Here is a 22,708-nt window from a genome sequence, read left to right as displayed (position 1 = left end):
TATTGATTGAAGTAGTCAACTTTTCAAAGATAATATTTCCAACCAATCAATTAGCAATCAAAAACCCACCTTCCTAAGTTACAAATTCAATCAAGAACAAAGTAGTAAACTTCCAGCTTTCCAAATCAACACAGAAAATTTTAACAACACGGACACAACACAAAATACCGTTTTAAAAGCTGACCCCATTATTGACTTGCTTTCTTTTTCCTTTATAAACACTCATTTTCTCTGTTTTCTCACAAACAACAACAATTAATCACAAAAAAGAACTAAAACATTCAAAAGAACTAGACTTTACATCGTCACAACTACAAAAACTTAAAAAATGTCAGTAGTAGTATCAAATTCCCCTGTTTTTTCACCATCACAACATAAATCATTCTTTACATCATCATCTCTGTCTCCTAGATCAAGGATTTCTCCTCCTTTGAACCCATTTAAGCAGAATATTATTGGAGATGGGCCTTCAATATGTGGATCTTCACCTACAACTATTTTGAAGAGGAAAAGGCCTGCAAGATTGGATATACCCATTATGAATACGGGTTTTGGTGGCCCAAGTACTCCAAGAACTGTGAAGGATGCTCTAGTGGAAGATGAAAGGGATGGGTTTTACTCTGTTTGTTGTAAGAAAGGAAGAAGAGCTGTTATGGAAGATCAATTTTCTGCTGTGCTTGATATTCAGGGTGATTCCAAACAGGTAATTTCATAATTTGTTACATAATGTTTTTTGGTGATTTTTGTGGATTTATTAGTATTTAGTTATTTTAGTGAAAAAGTATCGAAAATCGGGTTTTATATCGGTTGGAGGAAGGAGTGCTATCAATATAGGAGAAGATAGTTTGTATTTTTTTGAGAAATTGATGGATATTTGGGAAAATTTAGAATATTTTATTATATTAATATAGAACTTGATTAATTTGAAGTAGGAAAGATTGTGACTTTATGAATATTGATAGATGGCTAATTTGAAATTGAGGGTATTTTGAGAATAGTTTGATGATCTTTATGAATACATTAATTGATTTATAAGGAGTATGGTTGATGAATCTTCATAGAAAATAATTTTTGAATATTTGTTAACTGAGTGTCCAATCTGACATGTTATGGTATAATTTTTTGTGTTATATAGGCTTTCTTTGGTGTTTTTGATGGGCATGGAGGAGTAAAAGCAGCAGAATTTGCAGCAAAAAACCTGAATAAAAACATTATGGCTGAATTTGCAACGAACGATGAGAAAAGTTTGGAGGAGGCAGTAAAACAAGGCTACTTGAAAACTGATTCTGACTTCTTAGAAGAAGAATTGCACGGTGGTTCTTGTTGTGTTACAGCAGTGATCAGTAAAGGTGACCTTATTGTATCTAATGCTGGTGATTGTCGTGCTGTTTTAAGCCGCGGTGGTGTGGCTGAGGCACTCACAACTGATCATAGACCTTCGAGGCAAGACGAGAAGGACAGAATTGAAGCCTTGGTAAGAAATCACACTCCATCAATCTCGCTAGTTATAATGATTTCAGTTCGGTATTGGTGCAACCTCTTTGTTATTACACGGATAAGTTTGCATACATTTAAATTCCGACCCCTGGAACTTATTTAGAGTATATAACATATCTTGGGGCCTCAACTATCAGCTTAAGCTTTTGGTTGATTTGGTTCCTTGACACTTTTTGTGTCTAATTATCGATGTTTGTATGAGTGCAAAATTGAACTGATGAAAATGTGTGTTATTCTTTTAGGGTGGATACATTGATTGTTACAATGGTGTATGGAGAATCCAAGGATCACTTGCTGTGTCTAGAGGAATCGGAGACAAGCAACTCAAACAATGGGTGATAGCTGAACCCGAAACAAGGATTCTCAAGATCAAAACCGATGATGAGTTCTTGATCCTAGCATCAGACGGTTTATGGGAAAAGGTTACTAATCAGGAAGCTGTAGATATTGCCCGGCCATTGTGCACAGGAACGAACAACCCTCAGCCACTAATTGCGTGTAAGAAACTGGTAGATTTGTCTGCTACGCGAGGCTCGCTTGATGATGTTAGTGTGATGGTGATCCAATTGCCGCATTATATGAAATAGCTCTCTTCACTCCAGCGAATTCTGATGGTATTAGATTAGTGAAGGGATTTGTAATTCGTTTTCATAATACATACTTACATAGACAACAATAAGTAGAGATTGTTAGATAGGCGATTCTTTATTGATCTAATCAATTCTTTTGAGGGGTTATTTGTGCCTCTTCATAGGTAGCAATAAGTTTAGAACACAGTTAGAAGTATTTTTTCCTCCTGGATATTAATGACCTAATTCATTGTTAGTAATCTTAAGAAACACATACATTCTTTTGACAGAGCATACTATGGTCGATCCTGTTTCATTGATCTCTTATATATAATTTTTTCCTCCCATCATCTCTTATATATTAATGGTTTTAACCTAAATAACTTTAATTGGCCATAATAGTAACTAATATTTTCACAATACTTTCAACGAAATCAATTTTGAGTAGCACCTAAATATAATAGGAAAAATTACCCAGAATAATCCAACTTTTACTCGATTTTCCTATAATAATTTCAACTATTAATTAATCATGAATAATCCGAACTTTAAGGTGTGCTTGCTTATGGTGCACCGAAGTTACTTATAACCTATTTTACCGATCATTTCTTTTATCTAGCTATAAAAAGTAAATTAAAAAAAAAATTGAACATTCCTCAACTACCGCCACCCTTTCCTCAACGGTCAACCAACCCATCTCCAAGACCACTCATCTCTTCCGTCCGCAACAGATTTTATTATGGTCATCATGCAGATAAAGATCTGAGATGAATTGCATTCTTCATTTTCCACATATCTTTGGCATTAATGGTAGACCTGTAACTTCCTAAGAAGTTGTAAAGAAAGTAAATAAGAAAATGTTGAGAAATAAGCTTGGTTTGAGCTTAGATTGGGAGAAAGATGGTGGGTTTTAAGTCTCTAAACTTAAATTGGGCAATAATTAAAGGAATTGTAAACTAAAGAAATTGAGCAAATTAATATTTGGAATGAAGAGTGCTTCAATGAGAGATTTATAATTTAATTCAAAATTTTCTTCACCATAATGAAAGACAATGCTGAGATACAAATCCTCCTAATCACCACCATTTATTTGCTCCCCTTAATGAGACAAATCAATTTGGTATATTTGCATCATCCCAACTCCATCATTACTGATTACATTGAAGTATATAAATGTAGCTTACAGTGGTGAGGGGTGGGAAATGAGGTGTTGGGCAAGGTAAAAGTGCGAAGAGGGTGACAGTGGTGAGGACTGAGGGGTGGCAGTGGGGATGTGGGTATATATATTCTGAGTTCTTTTCACTTTTTTTATTATTATTATTTTTGTTATTTCATTTTAATTTTTCTTTTTTTTGTTTAATTACCTATAAAAACAGATCAATATTTGTACTATAATATTTATGGATAATTGACTTAAAAATTAAAATTATTTATAATTAATCAAAAGTTGAAATTATTGTAGGAAAATCAGTAAAAAATTAAATTATTAACGGTAATTTTTCAAATATAATATCCTCAATCCTCATGTATTCATTTATATATGTTGATTGATGTTCCTATATGTACATTTCTTTTGTCATCTATTCACATATTTATTTGAATCAATGGCTTGCTATACAAGTTATAAGGAGAGTAAATTATTTCTTAAGAATCACTTAGTTTTGAAAATCAATATTTTTAAAGTACCATCTCAAAATTAGTTTATCACACCGGGATATTTTATAAATGGCAAAGTGTGGTTCTTGACATTATTGACCTCATAGGAAAGAGGAAATTCCATATAGTAGCATCTAACTTTTATGAAACACCAGTGGTAGCATTTTACATATGGTAGCATCCAACTTTTATAAAACGCCAGTGGTAGCACTTTTATAAAAATTTTTCATATGGTAGCATCCAACTTTCATGAAACATCAGTGGTAATACTTTTGTAAGAATTTTCCACATGGTAGCATCCAATATATGCATTATTTAATTGTCGTAGTATTTTCCGTTATATTCTTGTTATTTTCCGTTTAATTCACCATTTTGTTAGATTTTTCCACATGGTAGCATCCAGTTTATGATCTCAAATGTTTAATTCACCATTTTAACTTCAATTCACCGTTTAAATGTATTAGTGCTCTGACAAAGGATAAAAGGATGACTTCTAAGCCATCATCTTCGAAAGCATCTTAAGCGTAGTCTTGATTTTTTTATATATTAGTGATTGAAATGCCCCTATGAACTTTGATGGTAGTAGTTAAGTACATATGTTTTAGTGCTTGAAATGCACCTTTTGAACTTTATAATATTTATTAAGAAGATATGTATAAGTGCTTATGCACATTTTGAACTTCTGAAATGCACCTTTTGAATTATGTATTAGTGCTTAAAATGTACCTCTTATAATGCCAACATTTTGAATGAAAACAAAATTGTTGCAATATTTGAGAGCATTGGTGAATTAAATGGTGAATTAAACGTTAAAATGGTGAATTAAACATTTGAGAGCATAAATTGGATACTACCATGTGGAAAAATCTTTAAAATGGTGATTTAAACAGAAATTTGCAAGAATTTAACGAAAAATGTTACGATAGTTAGATAGTGTATAAACTGGATGATATTTTGTAGAAAATTGTTACAAAAGTACATATTTCATAAAAATTGGATACTACTGTGTGAAATTTCCCAAAACAAGAGCTAAAGTATCTCACATGAGATAAGAAAAACATGCATGCAATTCTATATTATGATGTCGTAATTTTCTTTTTTGTTTATCCCATATTTCCATATATAAATTACTCAATGCTTATTCCATTTGTAATCAATCTACTCTAGCAAGTACTAACAAATAGTTAATGAATTCATTCCACTTATATCTTTTAATCTATAAAAATAAACTTGAATTTTAATTTTCAATTAAATTTACTTTCATTTTATGAAATAATTTTTTTGTATACTCAATAAAATTACATGATATTACAACTTTTATTTTAAAAAAAATCTTCACTTTTTTACATTTATTCATGTATAATGAATGGTATCTAATGTGGAGAATAAAATCTTATCTCAGTTGAAGCAAGTTTCTCTTTCACTAGGCAAATTCTTGATTTTATTCTTACCAAACAACATCCTTCCCCAACCTAGTAGTAATTTTAAAAAGCCATATGTCCAAAATTTCAAATGAAAAGATAAAGGAAAACAAAGGAGTATATAATAAAAGAACTGATTGAATATCACAAAATAAATTAAAATTTACTTGTCAAAATAGTACGAATAAAGATAACATTTATAATTTAAATCTTCATATAAATTATAAATTTTATATTTTGTTATAATTTGATCATAGATATTTTTTTAAAATGATATGATTGTTTTTACCATTAAAAAAATAATAAATTGAACTTGTATTTTTATAATTATTATTTAACTATTATATCGGTTATCCGACTAACTATTTTAGTAGTGGATGAATTCTTTGGCTATATACATGACTACTCATTTACTTTTCTTTTTGCTAATAGTCTATCTTGTGTTGTAAATTGCAGATTGCAGATTCAACTTCGATTATTTACTTTCGTTGTAAGAATCTCTCTATCTGGGCTTTGTCGAGCCATATGACTTTTTGTCTTATTTTTTTTTATAGGTATGACTTATCGTCGTCTTTCATCTTTATAAACGGGATACAATAATGAATTATTTGGCCATCTAATATGAATTGGAGGCTTCGCCCGTGCCGATATGCCTATGGAAGAAGCAAAAGGTTAATTAAATCCTATTCCTGGCTCTAAAGTGTACAGTAGAGCCGTCAAAACACAGTCCTATTCGTTTTGATGTTCAGAATATAGTTCGTTAGAAGGAAATACCTAGGAAACTGGTTTGAAGATAAAGAAGACAACCCACGCTAGCGTAACGTTGATTTACACGGTTTTAAGAAGCTTCTCATTTGATTACTCATTAATTAATTGTATTTGTCAAAACCAAATTATTCTCTTCACTATACCTGAATAACGCGATTTCCCGTTGAATTCATGTTGAAAGCGTATTGAACCTAGCCTTCCTTGATGTAATCCCGTCTTAACAAAGAATCCAATAGATCATAAGGACATCTTGGAAAAGTAGATATTTCCTAAGATATAGTCAGGGCCGGCCCTGAGTTTTTGGGGCCCATGGCGAAATATATTTTGTGGGGTCTTAATTATATACAAAAAACCTTTTTTATGTTGTGACAAGAAAAAGTATATGAATTTAATATATAATTTATAATATAAAATCAGATAAAAATACTCCTACGAGTATTTTTCGATGCAAGATCACAAATAACAGCGTCTAAATTAAGAGACTCAGTCATATTTTTCTCAATGCATAGCATAGCAAGACCACTCAAACGTTCTTGAGAAATTAAAGATCTTAAGTAATTTTTTAATATCTTCAACTTTGAAAAACTCCTCTCAGCTGATGCAACGGTGACAGGAACAATTAGTAAGATCCGACAAGCAATTGGAACATTGGGAAAATAATCAACTTCTTTGACAAACTCCAAAATATAAATGGTTGATACTAACCCATCAGGCATAGTCTTCTGTAACACTATTAACTCTGTAAATAGATCATATTTATCAACATCTTGGACATTATTTTGAGAATAGATTGTACTAAAATTAACACGACATGCTCTCAATGCATCTCCATCTAGTGATTTCAACTTATTTGAGTCACATAAGATTTCAAAGATACTATGAAAGGTTGTTAGCTACTCAAATCTTTCACTAAGTGAATATATGGCCATATCCACTAAAACTAAAAAGTAGTTGACTCGAAAATCTTCCTGTGGTGATTGTATCACTTCTTCATTATCACATTCGTCAAATTGTCTCTTTTGTTGAGCATGACACTTGGTTGGAAAATTAGGCTCAATCCCCATTTCGAAAGCAATAGTTTTTGCATGATTCAAACTAGGAAAAAACTCTTCATCTATGTACTTCTCAAAATATTTCATGGCATCATTAATTTGGCTAATTGCAACATCAATGGTGGTAGCCTTAGATTGTAGCTTCTTACTCACCTTGTCAACGTAGAATAAAACATCATACCAAATAACCATGCCAAGCTAAACTCAAATTTATTTATTGATTTGGCCAAAAGTCCTGCATGACTCTTTATCCCCAAATCATCCTTGGAACCATGCATCTTCAATAAAGTAATCCTTATTTGAGGGGCCTGAAATCTAATAGCTTTTACACTTTTGATCCGGCTTTTCCAACATGTATTAGACAACGATTTCACAGTCAATCCAGGAACATTATCAGTGAGAATTTTCCACCTTTTAGGAGAGCCAGAGAATAATGTGTATATACTTTGCACAATCCCAAAAAAAGAAGTAGCTTTCACACAAGATTGTGCCATATCACATAAGGTAAGATTTAAACTATGACACGCACAAGGCATATATAAAGCTTTTGGGTTTAGCTCGAGAAGCCTCTTTTTTACCCCTTGGTGTTTGCCTTTCATGTTTGAACCATTATCATAACCTTGACCCCTCACATTAAGCACATTAAGATCAAGTGACTTTAATACCCCCAATCTAGATGTATCATCAACTTTTAAAAACTCTAAAAAGTACTCTTCCACTATTATTTTGGAATTTGACATATTCACACATCTAATTATAAGAGTCATTTGTTCAGTATAGCTCACATCTGGGGTACAATCAAGAATCACAGAAAAATACTTTGCCTTGTTTATAATCTTTAGTATTGAGTTCTTCACACTATGTGCCAAAAGAGAAACTAGTTCATCTTGAATTTTGTGTCCAAGATAGTGATGCTGAATCTCTCCATTTTTTATTTGTCAAATATGTTCTTGCATTACCGGGTCAAATTTACCAATCATCTTCATAACTCCTAAAAATTCTCATTACCTTCAACATAAAGTTTCTCATTAATACCACGAAATGGAAAATTATATTTAGCTAAAAATTCCACACCACCAATTATTCTTTTCAAAACTTCTCTCCATCGTTCTTTCTCTCTCATAATTTCTTGTTGCAATTCACTATCAATTGTTTCAATTTCCTCCGACCTAACACATAATTCCTTCCAAGAACTCATATTAGTCATATGTTTCAGACTATTTTCATGACACTTAAGCCTCTCGCTAAGATGTTTACAATCATTGAACCTAACATTTACTAGAATGGAACACCCCTGAATTTTCGACTCCTTATACGAAACCAAAATCGCAAAGGATAAGAGGAAATTCGCGTGCTACATAAAAAGAAAAGGAAAAGAATTTAGATAAATGTTAAAAGATTAACTTTAAAAAGGTGAGTGGAAAATTTGGCAGCATCTCTACAAAAACTCGAACATGCGGTAGAGCAATTAGCACAATAAAACATTAAACTAATCTAAGGCATCATTGCGTTAAAAAACTCACACCATGGCAGAATGATTCATCGCCGGCTTCTCAAATCAAGATCCCAAGCATGGATCGTGGTTCTAATGTCAACGCTTGCGTTTTAAATGACTTAATTTTTTAAAACCATACGAAGTTATAAACTACGCAGCGGAAATACAAATATACAAAGAAGGACGCCAAGCCTCATAACAAAACGTATACAACCAAAGTTTACAAAAGATAAATAAGAACTACAAAATCAAAAGATAACGGTATGACACAGGTTATGCATCGCCCTCATCCCTCTCTCCCAATGCAATGCAATGCAAGAGAAGCTCCAATACCTGCTACGTCTATCTATATCCTCCTCCTGCTCGACATCAGACCAAAAGCCAATGTGTCATAGCAGTACAATCATAGAAAGTCATTAAACAATCAAACATAAACACGTGCCAAGATTCGTGCATAACAAACCAAGTTTGAGCTACTTTACGCGCGAAATAGACAAAAACGCTTAAAAACGCATAAAATCGCAACTTAACACGTAATTTCTAGCATATAACTATGATTTTCAATTCTATCCACTTCAACACAATAATATATACCAAAGAGTGTTGTGTGCCAAGTTTCGTGCAAATTTGATACAAATGTGGTTGTATGAAATGAAGATACCAAAGGAGCCCACAAAAGGCTGCATATAGACCTAACGACACAACAGCAAACTAGTGACCAGACCACCTTGCACGACACGTGGAGACCAAACCTATGCATCCAGGACCTAAGCTAAAGTGGAAATGGATTCTTGGTAGTTGGATCTAGCTATCAAGGTCCTAAAACCATTCTAACAATCCCCGTGGACTCCTTGAAGCTGAGCTGAAGGAGGGCTGCTCGACAATTTGCTAGATCAGAATTGTCTAAGTGTTTGTGGTTGTTTCGTGCTCTTTTCATGATCATTTGTAGTTTTTGTCTGTGTCATTAATCAAAGCTTCCGCAAAACATTAATCCTTGCATAACCAAGGCCTTAATCAGCTCCGATTTCGCATCAAAACCAAGTTTGAGCTACTTTATGCGCAAAAGTGTCAAAAACGGTTAAAAACGCATAAAATCGCAACTTCACACGTAATTTCTCGCATATGACTACGATTTTCAATTCTAACCACTTCAACACAATAATATATACCTAATAGTGTTGTGTGGCAAGTTTCGTGCATAACAAACGAAGGTTGAGCTACTTTACGTGCGAAATTGACAAAAACGCTTAAAAACGCATAAAATCGCAACTTAACACGTAATTTCTAGCATATGACTATGATTTTAAATTCTAACCACTTCAACACAATAATATATACCTAATAGTGTTGTGTGCCAAGTTTCGTGCAAAATAAACCATGTTTGAGCTACCTTATGCGCAAAAGCGCCAAAAACGGTTAAAAACGCATAAAATCGCAACTTAACACATAATTTCTAGCATATGACTATGATTTTAAATTCTAACCACTTAAACACAATAATGTATACCAAATAGTGTTGTGTGCCAAGTGTCGTGCATAACAAACCAAGTTTGAGCTACTTATGCGCGAAATTGACAAAAACGCTTAAAAACGTATAAAATCGCAACTTAACACGTAATTTCTAGCATATAACTATGATTTTCAATTCTATCCACTTCAACACAATAATATATAGAAAAGAGTGTTGTGTGCCAAGTTTCGTGCAAATCTGATACAAATGTGGTTGTATGAAATGAAGATACCAAAGGAGCCCACACAAGGCTGCATACAGACCTCACGACACAGCAGCAAACTAGTGACCAGACCACCTTGCACGACACGTGGAGACCAAACCTATGCATCCAAGACCTAGGCTAAAGTAGAAATAGAACCTTGGTTCTTGGATCTAGCTATCAAGGTCCTAAAACCATTCTAACAATCCCCGTGGACTCCTTGAAGCTGAGCTGAAGGAGGGCTGCTCGACAGTTTGGTAGATCAGAATTATCTAAGTGTTTGTGGTTGTTTCGTGTTCTTTTCATGATCATTTGTAGTTTTTGTCTGTGTCATTAATCAAAGCTTCCGCACAATATGAATCCTTGCATAACCAAGGCCTTAATCAGCCCCGGTTTCGCATCAAAACCAAGTTTGAGCTACTTTATGCGCAAAAGTGTCAAAAACGGTTAAAAACGCATAAAATCGCAACTTCACAAGTAATTTCTCGCATATGACTACGATTATCAATTCTAACCACTTCAACACAATAATATATATCTAATAGTGTTGTGTGCCAAGTTTCGTGCATAACAAACCAAGTTTGAGCTACTTTACGCGCGAAATTGACAAAAACGCTTAAAAACGCATAAAATCGCAACTTAACACGTAATTTCTAGCATATGACTATGATTTTAAATTCTAACCACTTCAAAACAATAATATATACCTAGTAGTATTGTGTGCCAAGTTTCGTGCAAAAAAAACCATGTTTGAGCTACTTTATGCGTAAAAGTGCCAAAAATGGTTAAAAACGCATATAATCCCAACTTAACACGTAATTTCAAGCATATGACTACGATTTTAAATTCTAACCACTTAAACACAATAATATATACGAAATAGTGTTTTGTGCCAAGTTTCGTGCATAACAAACCAAGTTTGAAATACTTTACGCGCGAAATTGACAAAAACGCTTAGAAACGCATAAAATCGCAACTTAACACGTAATTTCTAGCATATGACAATGATTTTGAATTCTAACCACTTCAACACAATAATATATACCTAATAGTGTTTTGTGCCAAGTTCCGTGCAAAACAAACTATGTTTGAACTTCTTTTATGTGCAAAAGTGCCAAAAACGGTTAAAAACGAATAAAATCGCAACTTAACACGTAATTTTTAGCATATGACTATGATTTTCAATTCTAACCACTTCAACACAATAATATATACCAAATAGTGTTGTGTGCCAAGTGTCATGCATAACAAACAAAGTTTGAGCTACTTTACGCGCGAAATTGACAAAAACGCTTAAAAACGCATAAAATCGCAACTTAGCACGTAATTTCTAGCATATAACTATGATTTTCAATTTTATCCACTTCAACATAATAATATATACCAAAGAGTGTTGTGTGCCAAGTTTCGTGCAAATCTGATACAAATGTGATTGTATGAAATGAAGATAACAAAGGAGCCCACACAAGGCTGCATACAGACCTCACGACACAGCAACAAACTAGTGACCAGACCACCTTGAACGACACGTGGAGACCAAACCTATGCATCCAAGACCAAGGCTAAAGTGGAAATGGAATCTTGGTACTTGGATCTAGCTATCAAGGTCCTAAAACCATGCTAACAATCCCCGTGGACTCCTTGAAGCTGAGCTGAAGGAGGGCTGCTCGACAGTTTGCTAGATCAGAATTGTCTAAGTGTTTGTGGTTGTTTCGTGTTCTTTTCATGATCATTTGTAGTTTTTGTCTGTGTCATTGATCAAAGCTTCCGCACAACATTAATCCTTGCATAACCAAGGCCTTAATCAGCCCCGGTTTCGCATCAAAACCAAGTTTGAGCTACTTTATGCGCAAAAGTGTCAAAAACGGTGAAAAACGCATAAAATCGCAACTTCACACGTAATTTCTAGCATATGACTACGATTTTCAATTCTAACCACTTAAACACAATAATATATACCTAATAGTGTTGTGTGCCAAGTTTCGTGCATAACAAACCATGTTTGAGCTACTTTACGCGCGAAATTGACAAAAACGCTTACAAACCCATAAAATCGCAAGTTAACACGTAATTTCTAGCATATGACAATGATTTTCATTTCTAACCACTTCACCACAATAATATATACCTAATAGTGTTTTGTGCCAAGTTTCGTGCAAAAGAAACCATCTTTGAGCTTATTTTATGTGCAAAAGTGCCAAAAACGGTTTAAAACGTATAAAATCTCAACTTAATACGCAATTTCTAGCATATGACTATGATTTTCAATTCTAACCACTTCAACACAATAATATATACCAAATAGTGTTGTGTGCCAAGATTCGTGCATAACAAACCAAGTTTGAGCAACTTTACGCGCGAAATTGACAAAAACGCTTAAAAACGCATAAAATCGCAACTTAGTACGTAATTTCTAGCATATAACTATGATTTTCAATTCTATCCACTTCAAAACAATAATATATAGCAAAGAGTGTTGTGTGCCAAGTTTCGTGCAAATCTGATACAAATGTGATTGTATGAAATGAAGATACCAAAGGAGCCCACACAAGGCTGCATATAGACCTCACGACACAGCAGCAAACTAGTGAGTAGACCAACTTGCACGACACGTGGAGACCAAACCTATGCATCCAGGACCTAGGCTAAAGTGGAAATGGAATCTTGGTACTTGGATCTAGCTATCAAGGTCCTAAAACCATTCTAACAATCCCCGTGGACTCCATGAAGCTGAGCTGAAGGAGGGCTACTCGACAGTTAGCTAGATCAGAATTGTTTAAGTGTTTGTGGTTGTTTCGTGTTCTTTTCATGATCATTTGTAGTTTTTGTCTGTGTCATTAATCAAAGCTTCCGCACAACATTAATCCTTGCATAACCAAGGCCTTAATCAGCCCCGGTTTCGCATCAAAACCAAGTTTGAGCTACTTTATGCGCAAAAGTGTCAAAAACGGCTAAAAACGCCTTAAATCGCAACTTCACACGTAATTTCTCGCATATGACTACGATTTTCAATTCTAACCACTTCAACACAATAATATATACCTAATAGCGTTGTGTGCCAAGTTTCGTGCATAATAAACCAATTTTGAGCTACTTTACGCGCGAAATTGACAAAAACGCTTAAAAACGCATAAAATCGCATCTTAACACGTAATTTCTAGCATATGACTATGATTTTAAATTATAACCACTTCAACACAATAATATATACCTAATAGTTTTTTGTGCCAAGTTTCGTGCAAAACAAACTATGTTTGAGCTTCTTTTATCTGCAAAAGTGCCAAAAACGGTTAAAAACGTATAAAATCGCAACTTAACACGTTATTTCTAGCATATGACTATGATTTTCAATTCTAACCACTTCAACACAATAATATATATACCAAATAGTGTTGTGTGCCAAGATTCGTTAATAACAAACCAAGTTTAAGCTACTTTACGCGCGAAATTGACAAAAACGCTTAAAAACGCATAAAATCGCAACTTAGTACGTAATTTCTAGCATAAAACTATGATTTTCAATTCTATCCACTACAACACAATAATATATACCAAAGATTTTTGTGTGCCAAGTTTCGTGCAAATCTGATACAAATGTGGTTGTATGAAATGAAGATACCAAAGGAGCCCACACAAGGCTGCATATAGACCTCACGACACAGCAGCAAACTAGTGAGCAGACCTCCTTGCACGACACTTGGAGACCAAATCTATGCATCCAGGACCTAGGCTAAAGTGGAAATAGAATCTTGGTACTTTGATCTAGCTATCAAGGTCCTAAAACCATTCTAACAATCCCCGTGGACTCCTTGAAGCTGAGCTGAAGGAGGTCTGCTCGACAGTTTGCTAGATCAGAATTGTCTAAGTGATTCTGGTTGTTTCGTGTTCTTTTCATGATCATTTGTAGTTTTTGTGCACAACAAACCAAGTTTGAGCTACTTTATGAGAAAAAGTGTCAAAAACGGTAAAAAACGCATAAAATCGCAACTTCACACGTAATTTCTAGCATATGACTACGATTTTCAATTCTAACCACTTAAACACAATAATATATACCTAATAGTGTTGTGTGCCAAGTTTCGTGCACAACAAACCAAGTTTGAGCTACTTTACGCGCGAAATTGACTAAAACGCTTAGAAACGCATAAATTCGCAACTTAACACGTAATTTCTAGCATATGACAATGATTTTAAATTCTAACCACTTCAACACAATAATATATACCTAATAGGTTTTTGTGCCAAGTTTCGTGCAAAATAAACTATGTTTGAGCTTCTTTTATGTGCAAAAGTGCCAAAAACAGTTAAAAACGTATAAAATCGCAACTTAACACGTAATTTCTAGCATATGACTATGATTTTCAATTCTAACCACTTCAACACAATAATATATACCAAATAGTGTTGTGTGCCAAGTGTCGTGCATAACAAACCAAGTTTGAGCTATTTTACGCGCGAAATTAACAAAAACGCTTAAAAACGCATAAAATCGCAGCTTAGCATGTAATTTCTAGCATATAACTATGATTTTCAATTCTATCCTTTTGAACATAATAATATATACCAAAGAGTGTTGTGTGCCAAGTTTCGTGCAAATCTGATACAAATGTGATTGTGTGAAATGGAGATACCAAAGGAGCCCACACAAGGCTGCATACAGACCTCAAGACACAGCAGCAAACTAGTGACCAGACCAATTTGCACGACACGTGGAGACCAAACCTATGCATCCAGGACCTAGGCTAAAGTGCAAATGGAATCTTGGTACTTAGATCTAGCTATCAAGGTCCTAAAACCATTCTAACAATCCCCGTGGACTCCTTGAAGCTGAGTTGAAGGAGGGCTGCTCGACATTTTGCTAAATCAGAATTGTCTAAGTGTTTGTGGTTGTTTCGTGTTCTTTTCATGATCATTTGTAGTTTTTGTCTTTGTCATTAATCAAAGCTTCCGCACAACATTAATCCTTGCGTAACCAAGGCCTTAATCAGCCCCGGTTTCGCATGAAAACCAAGTTTGAGCTACTTTATGCGCAAAAGTGTCAAAAACGGTTAAAAACGCATAAATTCGAAACTTCACACGTAATTTCTAGCATATGACTACGATTTTCAATTCTAACCACTTAAACACAATAATATATACCTAATAGTGTTGTGTGCCAAGTTTCGTGCATAACAAACCAAGTTTGAGCTACTTTACGCGCGAAATTGACAAAAACGCTTAGAAACCCATAAAATCGCAACTTAACACGTAATTTCTAGCATATGACAATGATTTTCAATTCTAACCACTTCAACACAGTAATATATACCTAATAGTGTTTTGTGCCAAGTTTCGTGCAAAAGAAACTATGTTTGAGCTTCTTCTATGTGCAAAAGTGCCAAAAACGGTTAAAAACGTATAAAATCGCAACTTAACACGTAATTTTTAGCATATGACTATGATTTTCAATTCTAACCACTTCAACACAATAATATATACCAAATAGTGTTGTGTGCCAAGATTCGCGCATAACAAACCAAGTTTGAGCTACTTTACGCGCGAAATTAACAGAAACGCTTAAAAACGCATAAAATCGCAACTTAACACGTAATTTCTAGCATATAACTATGATTTTCAATTCTATCCACTTCAACACAATAATATATACCAAAGAGTGTTGTGTGCGAAGTTTCGTGCAAATCTGATACAAATGTGGTTGTATGAAATGAAGATACCAAAGGACCCCACACAAGGCTGCATATAGACCTCACGACACAGCAGCTAACTAATGACTAGACCAACTTGCACGACACGTGGAGACCAAACCTATGCATCCAGGACCTAGGCTAAAAGTGGAAATGGAATCTTGGTACTTGGATCTAGCTATCAAGGTCCTAAAACCATTCTAACAATCCCCGTGGACTCCTTGAAGCTGAGCTGAAGGAGGGCTGCTCGACAGTTTGCTAGATCAGAATTGTCTAAGTGTTTGTGGTTGTTTCGTATTCTTTTCATAATCATTTGTAGTTTTTGTCTGTTTCATTAATCAAAGCTTTTGCACAACATTAATCCTGGCATAACCAAGGCCTTAATCAGCCCCGGTTTCGCATCAAAACCAAGTTTGAGCTACTTTATGCGCAAAAGTGTCAAAAACGGTTAAAAAAGCATAAAATCGCAACTTCACAAGTAATTTCTCGCATATGACTACGATTTTCAATTCTAACCACTTCAACACAATAATATATATCTAATAGTGTTGTGTGCCATGTTTCGTGCATAACAAACCAACTTTGAGCTACTTTACGCGCGAAATTGACAAAAACGCTTAAAAACGCATAAAATCGCAACTTAACACGTAATTTCTAGCATATGACTATGATTTGAAATTCTAACCACTTCAACACAATAATATATACCAAATAGTGTTGTGTGCCAAGTTTCGTGCAAAAGAAACCATGTTTGAGCTACTTTATGCGCAAAAGTGCCAAAAACGCTTAAAAACGCATAAAATCGCAACTTAGCACGTAATTTCTAGCATATAACAATGATTTTCAATTCTATCCACTTTAACACAATAATATATACCAAAGAGTGTTGTGTGCCAAGTTTTGTGCAAATCTGATACACATGTGGTTGTATGAAATGAAGATACCAAAGGAGCCCACACAAGCCTGCATGAAGACCTAACGACACAACAGCAAACTAGTGACCAGACGACCTTGCACGACACGTGGAGACCAAACCTATGCATCCAGGACCTAGGCTAAAGTGGAAATGGAATCTTGGTACTTGGATCTAGCTATCAAGGTCCTAAAACCATTCTAACAATCCCCGTGGACTCCATGAAGCTGAGCTGAAGGAGGGCTACTCGACAGTTAGCTAGATCAGAATTGTTTAAGTGTTTGTGGTTGTTTCGTGTTCTTTTCATGATCATTTGTAGTTTTTGTCTGTGTCATTAATCAAAGCTTCCGCACAACATTAATCCTTGCATAACCAAGGCCTTAATCAGCCCCGGTTTCGCATCAAAACCAAGTTTGAGCTACTTTATGCGCAAAAGTGTCAAAAACGGCTAAAAACGCCTAAAATCGCAACTTCACACGTAATTTCTCGCATATGACTACGATTTTCAATTCTAACCACTTCAAAACAATAATATATACCTAATAGTATTGTGTGCCATGTGTCGTGCATAACAAACCAAGTTTGAGCTACTTTACGCGCGAAATTGACAAAAACGCTTAAAAACGCATCAAATCGCAACTTAGCACGAAATTTCTAGCATATAACGATGATTTTCAATTCTATCCACGTCAAAATAATAATATATACCAAAGAGTGTTGTGTGCCAAGTTTCGTGCAAATCCGATACAAACGTGATTGTATGAAATGAAGATACCAAAGGAGCCCACACAAGGCTGCATACAGACCTCACGACACAGCAGCAAACTAGTGACCAGACCACCATGCACGACACGTGGAGACCAAACCTATGCATCCAGGACCTAGGCTAAAGTGGAAATGCAATCTTGGTACTTGGATCTAGCTATCTAGGTCCTAAAACCATTCTAACAATTCTCGTGGACTCCTTGAAGCTAAGCTGAAGGAGGGCTGCTCCACAGTTTGCTAGATCAGAATTGTCTAAGTGTTTGTGGTTGTTTCGTGTTCTTTTCATGATCATTTGTAGTTTTTGTCTGTGTCATTAATCAAAGCTTCCGCATAACATTAATCCTTGCATAACAAAGGCCTGAATCAGCCCCGGTTTCGCATCAAAACCAAGTCTGAGTTACTTTATGCGCAAAAGTGTCAAAAACGGTTAAAAACGCATAAAATCGCAACTTCACACGTAATTTCTAGCATATGACTACGATTTTCAATTCTAACCACTTAAACTCAATAATATATATCTAATAGTGTTTTGTGCCAAATTTCGTGTATAACAAACCAAGTTTTAGCCACTTTACGCACGAAATTGACAAAAACGCTTAAAGACGCATAAAATCGCAACTTAACACGTAATTTCTAGCATATGACAATGATTTTCAATTCTATCCACTTCAAAACAATAATATATACCTAATAGTGTTTTGTGCCAAGTTTCGTGCAAAACAAACTATATTTGAGCTTCTTTTATGTGCAAAACTGCCAAAAACGGTTAAAAACGTATAAAATCCAACTTAACACGTAATTTCTAGCATATGACTATGATTTTCAATCCTAACCACTTCAACACAATAATATATACCAAATAGTATTGTGTGCCAAGTGTCGTGCATAACAAACCAAGTTTGAGCTACTTTACGCGCGAAATTGACAAAAACGCTTAAAAACGCATCAAATCGCAAATTAGCACGAAATTTCTAGCATATAACTATAATTTTCAATTCTATCCACTTAAAAATAATAATATATACCAAAGAGTGTTGTGTGCCAAGTTTCGTGCAAATCTGATACAAACGTGATTGTATGAAATGAAGATACCAAAGGAGCCCACACAAGGCTGCATACAGACCTCACGACACAGCAGCAAACTAGTGACCAGACCACCTTGCACGACACGTGGAGACCAAACCTATGCATCCAGGACCTAGGCTAAAGTGGAAATGCAATCTTGGTACTTGGATCTAGCTATCTAGGTCCTAAAACCATTCTAACAATTCCCGTGGACTCCTTGAAGCTAAGCTGAAGGAGGGCTGCTCAACAGTTTGCTAGATCAGAATTGTCTAAGTGTTTGTGGTTGTTTCGTGTTCTTTTCATGATCATTTGTAGTTTTTTTCTGTGTCATTAATCAAAGCTTCCGCACAACATTAATCCTTGCATAACAAAGGCCTTAATCAGCCCCGGTTTCGCATCAAAACCAAGTTTGAGCTACTTTATGCGCAAAAGTGTCAAAAACGGTTAAAAACGTATAAAATCGCAACTTCACACGTAATTTCTAGCATATGACTACGATTTTCAATTCTAACCACTTCAACACAATAATATATATCTAATAGTGTTGTGTGCCAAGTTTCTTGCATAACAAACCAAGTTTGAGCAACTTTACGCGCGAAATTGACAAAAACGCTTAAAAACGCATAAAATCGCAACTTAACACGTAATTTCTAGCATTGACTATGATTTTAAATTCTAACCACTTCAACACAATAAAATATACCTAATAGTGTTGTGTGCCAAGTTTCGTGCAGAACAAATCAAGTTTGAGCTACTTTACGCGCTAAATTGACAAAAACACTTACAAACGCATAAAATCGCAACTTAGCACGTAATTTCTAGCATATAACTATGATTTTCAATTCTATCAACTTCAACACAATAATATATACAAAAGAGTGTTGTGTGCCAGCTTTGGTGCAAATCTGATACACATGTGGTTATATGAAATGAAGATACCAAAGGAGCCCACAGAAGGCTGCATACAGACCTCACGACACATCAGCAAACTAGTGACCATACCACCTTGCACGACACGTGGAGAACAAACCTATGCATCCAGGACCTAGGCTAAAGTGGAAATGGAATCTTGGTACTTGGATCTAGCTATCAAGGTCCTAAAACCATTCTAACAATCCCCGTGGACAACTAGAAGCTGACATGAAGGAGGGCTGCTCGACAGTTAGCTAGATCAGAATTGTTAAAGTGTTTGTGGTTGTTTAGTGTTCTTTTCATGATCATTTGTAGTTTTTGTCTGTGTCATTAATCAAAGCTTCCGCAAAATATTAATCTTTGCATAACCAAGGCCTTAAACAGCCCCGGTTTCGCATCAAAACCAAGTTTGAGCTACTTTACACGCAAAAGTGTCAAAAACGATTAAAAACGCATAAAATCGCAACTTCACACGTAATTTCTATCATATGACTAAGATTTTAAATTCTAACCACTTCAACACAATAATATATACCTAATAGTGTTGTGTGCAAAATTTCGTGCATAACAAACCAAGTTTGAGCTACTTTACGCGCGAAATTCACAAAAACGCTTAAAAACGCATAAAATCGCAACTTAACACGTAATTTCTAGCATATGACAATGATTTTCAATTCCAACCACTTCAACACAATAATATATACCTAATAGTGTTTTGTGCCATATTTCGTGCAAAACAAACCATGTTTGAGCTTTTTTTATGTGCAAAAGTGCCAAAAACGGTTAAAAACGTATAAAATCGCAACTTAACACGTAATTTCTAGCATATGACTATGATTTTAAATTCTAACCACTTCAACACAATAATATATACCAAATAGTGTTGTGTGCCATGTTTCGTGCATAACAAACCAATTTTAAGCTACTTTACGCGCGAAATTGACAAAAACGCTTAAAAACGCATAAAATCGCAACTTAGCACGTAATTTCTAGCATATAACTATGACTTTCAATTCTATCCACTTCAACACAATAATATATACCAAAGAGTGTTGTGTGCCAAGTTTCGTGCAAATCTGATACAAATGTGATTGTATGAAATGAAGATACCAACGGAGCCCACACAAGGCTGCATACAGACCTCACGACACAACAGCAAACTAGTGACCAGACCACCTTGCACGACACGTGGAGACCAAACCTATGCATCCAGGACCTAGGCTAAAGTGGAAATGCAATCTTGGTACTTGGATCTAGCTATCAAGGTCCTAAAACCATTCTAACAATCCCCGTGGACTCCTTGAAGCTGAGCTTAAGGAGTGCTGCTCGACAGTTTGCTATATCAGAATTGTCTAAGTGTTTGTAGTTGTTTCGTGTTCTTTTCATGATCATTTGTAGTTTTTGTCTGTGTCATTAATCAAAGCTTCCGCACAACATTAATCCTTGCATAACAAAGGCCTTAATCAGCCCCGGTTTCGCATCAAAACCAAGTTTGAGCTACTTTATGCGCAAAAGTGTCAAAAACGGTTAAAAACGTATAAAATCGCAACTTCACACGTAATTTCTCGCATATGACTACGATTTTCAATTCTAACCACTTCAACACAATAATATATATCTAATAGTGTTGTGTGCCAAGTTTCATGCATAACAAACCAAGTTTGAGCAACTTTACGCGCGAAATTGACAAAAACGCTTAAAAACGCATAAAATCTCAACTTAACACGTAATTTCTAGCATTGACTATGATTTTAAATTCTAACCACTTCAACACAACAATATATACCTAATAGAGTTGTGTGCCAAGTTTCGTGCAAAACAAACCTTGTTTGAGCTACTTTATGCGCAAAAGTGTCAAAAACGGTTAAAAACGCATAAAATCGCAACTTCACACGTAATTTTTAGCATATGACTACGATTTTCAATTCTAAACACTTCATATACCTAATAGTGTTGTGTTCCATGTTTCGTGCAAAACAAACCATGTTTGAGCATCTTTATGCGCAAAAGTACCAAAAACGGTTAAAAACGCATAAAATCCCAACTTAACACGTAATTTCTAGCATATGACTATGATTTTAAATTCTAACCACTTAAACACAATAATAAATACCAAATAGTGTTGTGTGCCATGTGTCGTGCATAACAAACCAAGTTTGAGCTACTTATGCGCGAAATTGAAAAAAACGCTTAAAAACGTATAAAATCGCAACTTAACACGTAATTTCTAGCATATAACTATGATTTTCAATTCTATCCACTTCAACACAATAATATATAGCAAAGAGTGTTGTGTGCCAAGTTTCGTGCAAATCTGATACAAATGTGGTTGTATGAAATGAAGATACCGAAGGAGCCCACACAAGGCTGCATACAGACCTCACGACACAGCAGCAAACTAGTGACCAGACCACCTTGCACGACACATGGAGACCAAACCTATGCATCCAGGACCTAGGCTAAAGTGGAAATGGAATCTTGGTACTTGGATCTAGCTATCAAGGTCCTAAAACCATTCTAACAATCCACGTGGGCTCCTAGAAGCTGAGCTGAAGAAGGGCTGCTCGACAGTTTGCTAGATCAAAATTGTCTAAGTGTTTGTGGTTGTTTCGTGTTCTTTTCATGATCATTTTTAGTTTTTGTCTGTGTCATTAATCAAAGCTTCCGCACAACATTAATCCTTGCATAACCAAGGCCTTAATCAGCCCCGGTTTCGCATGAAAACCAAGTTTGAGCTACTTTATGCGCAAAAGTGTCAAAAACGGTTAAAAACGCATAAAATTGTAACTTCACACGTAATTTCTCGCATATGACTACGATTTTCAATTCTAACCACTTCAAAAAAATAATATATACCTAATAGTGTTGTGTGCTAAGTTTCGTGCATAACAAACCAAGTTTGAGCTACTTTACGCGCGAAATTGACAAAAACGCTTAACAACGCATAAAACCGCAACTTAACACGTAATTTCTAGCATATGACTATGATTTTCAATTCTAACAACTTCAACACAATAATATATACCTAATAGTGTTGTGTGCCAAGTTTCTTGCAAAACAAACCATGTTTGAGCTACTTTATGCGCAAAAGTGCCAAAAACGGTTAAAAACGCATAAAATCGCAACTTAACACGTAATTTCTAGCATATGACTATGATTTTAAATTCTAACCACTTAAACACAATAATAAATACCAAAT

The 22,708-nt window shown here is 35.0% G+C and overlaps 2 protein-coding genes across 2 annotated transcripts in view; one reads left to right on the top strand and one right to left on the bottom strand.

Annotated features, from left to right (window-relative positions):
* The first annotated feature begins 71 nt into the window (after positions 1 to 71).
* Positions 72 to 2,423, top strand: LOC130814233 (probable protein phosphatase 2C 25). The gene is made up of 3 exons (XM_057680315.1): positions 72 to 703; positions 1,136 to 1,474; positions 1,740 to 2,423. The coding sequence occupies exons 1-3, from the start codon at positions 329 to 331 to the stop codon at positions 2,082 to 2,084; spliced, it is 1,059 nt and encodes a 352-aa protein (XP_057536298.1). The 5' UTR covers positions 72 to 328; the 3' UTR covers positions 2,085 to 2,423.
* A 3,281-nt stretch (positions 2,424 to 5,704) lies between these two features.
* LOC130813440 (uncharacterized) overlaps positions 5,705 to 22,708 on the bottom strand; it is a 40,832-nt gene continuing 23,828 nt past the window's right edge. The window contains exons 2-8 of the mRNA XM_057679273.1: positions 8,719 to 8,817; positions 7,972 to 8,317; positions 7,117 to 7,750; positions 6,868 to 7,066; positions 6,345 to 6,756; positions 6,055 to 6,111; positions 5,705 to 5,796 (exon numbers count right to left, since the gene is read on the bottom strand). Coding sequence (XP_057535256.1) covers positions 5,705 to 5,796; positions 6,055 to 6,111; positions 6,345 to 6,756; positions 6,868 to 7,066; positions 7,117 to 7,750; positions 7,972 to 8,317; positions 8,719 to 8,817 — 1,839 coding nt within the window. The remainder of the gene's footprint in view (positions 5,797 to 6,054; positions 6,112 to 6,344; positions 6,757 to 6,867; positions 7,067 to 7,116; positions 7,751 to 7,971; positions 8,318 to 8,718; positions 8,818 to 22,708) is intronic.

Source organism: Amaranthus tricolor, chromosome 5 (assembly GCF_026212465.1).
Source record: "Amaranthus tricolor cultivar Red isolate AtriRed21 chromosome 5, ASM2621246v1, whole genome shotgun sequence".
NCBI lineage: Eukaryota > Viridiplantae > Streptophyta > Magnoliopsida > Caryophyllales > Amaranthaceae > Amaranthus > Amaranthus tricolor.
The sequence above is the reverse complement of the archived record's forward strand: the minus strand, read 5'-3'. Positions and strand labels throughout refer to the sequence as shown.